This window comes from Macadamia integrifolia, unplaced genomic scaffold (assembly GCF_013358625.1).
Source record: "Macadamia integrifolia cultivar HAES 741 unplaced genomic scaffold, SCU_Mint_v3 scaffold_198A, whole genome shotgun sequence".
Classification (NCBI taxonomy): Eukaryota; Viridiplantae; Streptophyta; class Magnoliopsida; order Proteales; family Proteaceae; genus Macadamia; species Macadamia integrifolia.
Window position 1 is genome coordinate 372041 of NW_024870639.1, and position 8048 is coordinate 380088.

The 8048-nt window shown below is 38.3% G+C and overlaps 1 protein-coding gene across 1 annotated transcript; it reads right to left on the minus strand.

Moving 5' to 3' along the window:
• Window positions 1–2197: 2197 nt before the first annotated feature.
• LOC122071263 (serine/arginine-rich splicing factor SR45a) lies at window positions 2198–5651 on the minus strand. The gene is made up of 7 exons (XM_042635587.1): window positions 5517–5651; window positions 4703–4725; window positions 4463–4555; window positions 4237–4348; window positions 3798–3947; window positions 3267–3330; window positions 2198–3090 (listed from the first exon to the last, which is right to left on the minus strand). The coding sequence occupies exons 1-7, from the start codon at window positions 5517–5519 to the stop codon at window positions 2453–2455; spliced, it is 1083 nt and encodes a 360-aa protein (XP_042491521.1). The 5' UTR covers window positions 5520–5651; the 3' UTR covers window positions 2198–2452.
• Window positions 5652–8048: the final 2397 nt, after the last annotated feature.

Sequence of the window (8048 nt, forward strand, 5' to 3'; positions counted from 1 at the left end):
CAAATAGTACATGCGGAGGTTGGACCCTAGGCTTCCTTCTTGTACCATTTTTTGCTAAACTGTTGCTTGAAATGTTTATAAAGGTTGCAGAGTACATTTTTTTTTTCTTGTAAAACGGAATGGCTATAGCACTTTTTTTATTATTATTAAATGGAAGCTGCAAATGTACATATGGAAGTGGGTTCCACAGGTGCAGCTAGTACGAGGATTTTGTTTTTTCATTCTTTGAACACGGTCTAAATATTTGTCATATAGCATACCAGATATGATTCAGATTTAGCAAACAAGTAGCACTGGGAAAAAGTGCCAACATTAACAAAATGTTGGAAGATCCCAATAATTCCTAGGGGTATCCTCATACAAGTCAATTGGATCACCCAGTTTGCTTCTTATCTCAAAAGGTATTGCGTTCCAAATCTATTCAACCGATCTGGACTTACTAGTCCATTTCCTTCTATTCCTTTCCATCCATGGATGATATATGGTAGCACAAAATGCCATCTTCTTAACTGATCACGGTAGCCCTTGCCTTTAAATGAATCCCTCACCAACTTCCATTCGTCCATTTTGTTCCAAAGTATAGTCAAGAGATGGTCGCTAGGAAAAGCATTTTGTAAGCTAGGGCCGATGTACCTTCTGATTGTGGTAGGGTACTATCAGATCTAAACATGGAGCCCGAACTCATTTTGAAGACGATAACATCTTCACTACCAAAGAAGAAAATGATCTAACTTCCACATCTTTTTACCAAAGAAAATATGACTTAAACAAGACCAATATTGCGTCAGAAGGAACCTATTTATTTGACCCATATACCTTTTAAAGACTATGAATCAACAATTGATGATTGGGCATAAACTTTTGATATAATGATAACCAATCATAAGAATTTATGGTGTAAAGAAAAATTCATTGAATATATTGCAGGAAGCTTACAAGGAGATGTTCTACAATTTATTCGAAAATACCAAAACACAAAATTGTTATGGAAGTCTGTCTAGTAATCAGGGTTCGGCTATGATATTATGACCCATCAGTTGGGCAAGTCTCTTTGTATGTGATGTCCAAAGAGGACTCAATTATTATTTGTCAGAAACCAGAAGTGAAAATGTTGGTGGATAGGGATTCCATAAAAACTTCTTTGAGAATAGGCCTCGGAATGACATTTCTCAAGAACAATAATGAAAAGCCCTTTAAGACAACCAATTGGATCTAAAACCTACATGCTGATGCTCATGATTTCGATAGTCATACTAGTGATTTGGAGATCTGATAGAATTTGCTTCTTATTTCAGGCAGGCTCTCCATTTGAGTGGGATTAAGACTTCCTATTTCAGGCAGCTCTCATTTGAGTGGGATGGAGTGGCGTATATTTGGAGCACAATAATATTCAAACCTATGTTTTTACAAGACCCTTGCAGACTCCAAAGTTTGTGTCCACCTTTTCCGGAACTAATACCGGTGCTAAAAACCCCAAGATTATATAGCCGATGGGAATGTCATGCCTCAAAATCATCCCAAGCGCTACTAATGTAGCTACATGGCTTGTTTATGTTCCATGGAAATTGAATATGTCCATACACTAGTGCTAGGGTGCAGTATCTAATAATTTCCTTACTTGCCTTAAACTATTAGTGGTATCTAGTAGCTTGCTTTATTACAGCTAGTATTATGGGAAGCCACTTGCTCTTTCAACCTCCAACCACCATTATTATGCAACCCCACCTCTTTCTGGTGTGCCGAGCTACTTTAGATGAACATGCCAATGCCAGAAACTTCAAAAGTGGCGAAACTGCGGCAGGCTCTCGAGCCCTCCGCTGCTGCAACTCGTCTGCTAAAGAGGAGGCTGCAACAACTGTAGGATGGCCGGTAGACCTAGCATAGAACTACCATACATAGTGGGAAATGGCACTTGCAAACCTGAAGCTGGAGTAACTACAGCTTACGCTGATAAAGGGTTGACATCTATCAATTAGGCTCCAATAAAAGCCGTATGAGACCTTTCACCTCCAATGGACCCTATCATTTCCAGCTCTTATCAACAAACAGAATTTTTTCCTTTACACACTTTAAAGGGAGAAGGTATTTTGATAGCATTTGAAAACTAGGAGCTGAACATAATTCCTCAAAGCTACCAAGGCTTGCAAAATAAAACACCAGCCAGATCCAAATGACAAAAAAATTAACAGTCTCCAGGTATATTAACAGCCATATATTTATATATATCCAGGTCTAAAATTCTAGTTGCCCACCAATGGGACCAAATTCCACAGGCCTGGACAGAAGTTCTAATCATCAACATCACAATTTACCAGTATCCGTCGGAATGAAAATTTGCTACAGACCCACAATATTTAATTACTACAAAGAGTTGAGAAAACTCAAAATATGCAACCAGTCTAGCATATCTCTACCGTCTCTAACACTGACTCAAAATATACCAACAGCTGGCTTATGATGAAGGTGATGGAGACCTTGACCTTGACGATACTGATGTAGATCGGGATTCTGAGCTAACACTGCAGCTTCTGTGATGGCTCCTTGAATAGCTCCTCCTAGGTGACGCAATACGGGAGATGCTCTTCCTTGAGCTCTTAGTGGCAGGGTACACACTACGAGAGTAGCTTCTTCTATTGCTCCTTGGCCTTGGCGATGCACTGCGTGAGTAGCTCCTCCTTGAGCTTCTCCTCAGCTTGGGTGACACACTACGAGAATAGCTTCTCCTTGAGCTCCTCAGTTTTGGTGAAACACTCCTAGAGACTGACCGGTCATAACGCCTTCTGTAGTAAGGCGAGACAGAGCGATCACGCAAGTATGACCTAGAGTCGTCTGGAGAATAAGACCTGCGTCTCTGGTAGTATGACCTTGAGTAATAAGGTGAGTACGGGCGGTCCCGTCTGCCAACAGGGGATCTGCTGTAGGGGGTTTGAGATCGTGATGGAGACCTGCGCCGGCTGTTGTAGGGAGAGTATGACCTTCGCCTGCTGTAGTAAGGAGAGTATGATCTCTCCCGGTCCCTATCAGACGAATAACGAGGAGAACTGTAACGGCTCCTACGATAAGGTGAGTAGCTTGGTGATCGGCGGCGCACTGCAGCGTTAGGGGAAAAAAAAAATAAGGTGAAATATGACCTCGAATCATTTAAGATCATGTAAAATGCAACGCAAAGAACTTCAAGAATAGTGGTAGGTGTGATGTGTGTGTGTGTGTGTGTGTGTGAGAGAGAGAGAGAGAGAGAGAGAGAGAGAGAGAGAGAGAGAGAGTACCACGGATAGTTCTCACTCCGAGATATTTTCCTGGGGTCGGGGTTCTACCTCTTCTCCTCCTCGCCTAAGATAACAGAAACTAGCAATGTGAGATCACTGAATTCGAGATTCACAGCAAATCAGAGAATAGAATGAAGAAGCATATCTATATTTAGTGTAATATCCAAATGAAGAATACAACGAGGAAACATATAATGAAAAATAAAAAATGAGTATGCTAAACATTCAAGAAAAAAGAGAGAAATGCAGGGCATACAACCCTCTGATTATATAGTCTGATATTTGCTTGATGAGTTTGATTTGATTGTTAAAGTTGTGGAAAGGCTTTTGGAGTTTGGTGAAGAGCTGCTACACACAGCCACCCTGCTGCCAAGAACATTTCAGGCAACAAAGAGCAAAAATACTCAAAACACGAGGAACATCCAAATTTATCAACATTTCCGATCTATTATATATCAAGATCCAAGAGTGACCAATGACCCAATCAAATGACTGGAAATAATACTAAATGATATAAAATTGTATTTATACCTTCTCCACTGTAATGACCCGGCCTTCAAGTACTGACCGATTCAAATACTTAATGCATCGATCAGCATCTTTAAGAGTGGCCATGGTCACAAAACCAAAGCCACGAGACTCCCGTGTCCATGGATCAGCCACAAGATGAACATCAACCACCTGCAAAAAATAAAAGGTCCTTACTATATAAAACAAACCCCAAACCCTCACCCACCACCGCCCCCCAAAAAAAATCCCATATTCAAAGTTGACATTGTGAGAAATTAAAATAAGAGAGTAAACAGTAACATGCAAGCACAAATGACATCAAACACTGATACATACAAATATGATCAGTGAGGCAATCAATGACCCTCAAATCCTTCATCTTATACAAAGAAACACCTTTGCATGCATCTACTGAAAATTTGGAAATCTAGCAAAACAAAGAACAACAATTTACAGATACCTCTCCTTCAGCCGAAAAATGCTTTTCAAGCTCTTTCTTTGTAATGCGAGGTGACAAACCTGTCACATAGAGATTGTTCCCAGGATTTTCCACTTCAGTTGAATCCTGACTTCTGCCAGCCATTGCACCATACAAAAGAAGATACCTTTGTTAGCATTGACAACACATATCCGGAACAATTTATGTGGTAAGATACTAGAAAGGGATAACATCATGTAGGCTTTACCTTGACCGGCTCCTTGACCTTGACCTAGATCTTGAAAAGGACCTTGAAACGGACCTACTGTCCCGCCCATATGGAGATCGAGGGCGGTAAGACCTGGTTAATTCAATAGAATGTTCATAAAAAATGAAAAACATATCACACGCTGAATCATGGCAATCATCAAAGCTTACACTATCATCTAGATTCTATGATCATATACCAATAACAAACACAATATATACATATGGAAGAGATACACACCTTGAGCGCCTTGAATACGACATCTGGAACAACACAATACAACAACTTCAGTAAGTAAAACCATCCGGGGGAATGCAATCAGCAGCATTCAACACAACACAGTTTCTCTCAAGTAACATGGCAGACCAACAGCCAAATACCCTATTAGCAATATCACTAATGAAAACATCCAATTCTTAAGGTCTCATCAACTAAGTAAACAAATCAAATAAACAACCACCCGTGAGGAATTTCAAGATCTTTAACCCAGAACAGCGTACATCCCAAACCTTCTATGGACAGGATTAGCAAAATTCAAAAACCAATCCCCCAAAATTTTACAATCGCTTAAAAAAAAAAATCCGACAAAGAATAAGGAGACATTATATAAACGAGACCAGAATCAAAATCCGCTGCATAAATGGTTGCTATCAACTTAAAATGAATTACACGGAGGAGAAAAAAGAGATGAACAAAGACAGAAAGAGATAGAAACATACAAAATACTCGTTGTTACTCCTTCCGATAGGTAATAATTAGCAAAAAATCAGATAACAACCAAGAGTTCCACAGAAAATACGTTAAAATAGAATAAATCACATTAAAAATAAAAATAAAAAACGACTACACAAAGTAAAGGGGAACGAAATCGCATCACAAATCACTTAACAGATTGATAATCGAAACCCTAACACGCAGAATCATAAGAAAATCAATATCGCTTCAAAAATAGTCGGAACCACAAACTAAAACAATTCAATAACGGAAAATTGAACGCAAAAACTAACCCTACAAACATCAATCAGATCATTTCAAACCAAAATACAATACATACCATAGCGAACGAATGATCAGAGATCCGGGTAATCAGCTACAACAAATAGCACTTCTTCAACTCCTCTTCAACCTTCGAATGCAGATAAAGTTTTGCAAGGGCGAGTTCGAGACTAAAGAAGGTTTATATATGCGGGGGAAACCTAAGAAGCTTCTCGATGCCGGACTTGAAAATCAATTAAAATCCGGTTGAGTAATACGTGGCGGGTGGAGAAGGCCGGACTTGAAGCGAAGTCTTAAAAGGAGATCCGAATCTTGTGGAGTAGAACGCAAGTTGTACCACTCGCGTAGGATTCCTCCAGGTCTGGCCCCATCACGGGGTGTCCGTGCTTCGATCAGCTTGTTGATTCGCTGCTTTCCTTCTTCTTCTTGGACAATCCTCCAATAATAGGGCTAAATGTTAGTTTATTTATTTATTTATTTTTTTTTAAAACAAAGAAATATATTAGATAATCCGAATGTCAAATATTACACCGTTATAATGAGAACTGGAGTATGTCCCGTGAGAATAGAAAAATAGAATAAAATGTTTGGTGTCGAGGTATTTTTTTTTATTTTTTTAAGAAGAAAAAAAAAACCTAGAAGCGCAAAATAATGGAAGACGAAACTTTATTCCGTCATTTTGGTCGTTTCAAATACAAGAAAAATTTTGAACAACTAGGGTAATCATTCCTATAACGGTTCATCAAATATCATTTTTTTTTTTAAAACAAAATTTTGATATAAACTAAAAATTCTATTTTTGACATGAAACAACGTTTATGGAATTGAGTGACTACCAAATGTAGCCATAGCATAGGACTTGTTTCAAAACTTTTTTCATATATAAAAAATTTATAGAGCCAAACCTAGAATAAATTTCCCAAAAAGTCCCAATAGTAAACAAAAGACAATTGTTTCCCAAAGGCTTTGGAATAAGTTGAAGAGTGTTTTTCGTGGAAATCTAAACTTCACTGATATTCCAACTCTTCGCTTCAACCAATTTTAATCCCTGCAAAACACCCAACGCTTCAATTTCCTCCACCGATGTTGAAGAAGTTGTAGAGATGCAACCCTAAAAGTGATGCAGAAGATAATGGAAAAACAAGAATAAATAATGCACACAGGTTTACGAAGTTCGGTAAGATTGCCTACATCCTTGGTGAGATGAGATTCAACTTCACTATTAATGGAGAATAGAGTTACAGTGCTCGTCCTCATACCTCTCTTAAATTGATTGCATTATAGATAAAGAAAACCTCGCTATAAATATATATCGAAAAACCCTAATCCAAGAAGTATAAAACTGCCCTCAAATGGACCGTCGTTCTGTTCTATCGGGGAGCCTGCACCAATACTCGCTGGATTAAACTGCGACGGAATACAAGACATCGTACATCAACAGAAGTAACTCCCAACCTAATAACCTGAAATTTTCCTTGAGATAGAATTCCAAAAAACCAACCTGACTCTATGTCCAAAACGTTAGCTATACTAATACATACTAATATGTGATACGACAGAGAAGGAAGAGGCAAGTATTGAGCTATACCATCTTTGGGATCATCTATTATAGATGAGGCAACATCGATAGTATTAGTACTAGGAAGCAAATTTGATTATGAAATCCAACGTCAAATATTATTAAGAACTAACGCAGGATTGGAATCAGTATTTTGTTTGATAATAATAGTTCTATGGCTCCATAAGAAATAAGCTGTTATTGCCATGATACTGAACTCCTGTCTGATTTAGTCAAACCTGCATAAAGAATAGAATTATTTTACAAAATCAATAATTGAATGTGCTTGAACCAACTTGGGCCTTAGACCAAGAGGACCACTAGCCCAAATCTTGCCAGAAAACTCACAAAGAAATAAAAGATGAAAAATTGATTCGGTTTCTGTCCACAAAAAGCACATGAAGTGTCAATGGGTAACCACTTTACCAATTACCTCCCTAATTGGAATGCCATTGAGCAACGTTCGCCATAAGAAAATTTTAAATTTAAGATGGATACGTAATTAAAAAAAAAAAAAAACCACCAATGCAAAGGGAGTGATGCAAAAGAATTTGTTGAATTACACAGCATAGGGGCGTTGTGAACTCCAGTGATGAATTGAGCAGCATCTTTAGTGGAGAAACCATCATTTTGTGAAATAGAACAAAACCAAATATCAGTTCCAGATGAAAGGAGATTTTTCGAACTTCATGCACAATGGAAGAGTGAATAAGGTTTTTAGGGCTTTTTTATTCCAGCAATTTTCATAAATCATTTTGTTAACTGTAAAATTTTGGCACGGAATCGGTGAGAATAAGGGAATGGAATTATTAGGGAGGGTTGGAATCCAAGGATTATTGGGTCCCGATTGACACTGAGAGTGGGGTGAATCAGTATACCAAATATTTTTTAATTTTTCAGCTGTACCCCTGATGTGGCAATCACTATTTGCACTTCAATAGCACAGTCTACTGATGCTGCTCAGAACTGCTATGTATACTACTAACCATTCTTACTGTTGCACGAAACTTACTCACATAACCTGTATTGCTG

What these genes read in the sequence shown, in the direction of transcription:
- LOC122071263 (XM_042635587.1), bottom strand. An exon ending in ATTTTTCGGCTGAAGGAGAG is followed by an intron (nt 3,948 to 4,236) that starts GTATCTGTAAAT and finishes TATTTTTTGCAG; the next exon opens with GTGGTTGATGTTCATCTTGT. An exon ending in CGGAGTGAGAACTATCCGTG is followed by an intron (nt 3,091 to 3,266) that starts GTACTCTCTCTC and finishes CTAACGCTGCAG; the next exon opens with TGCGCCGCCGATCACCAAGC.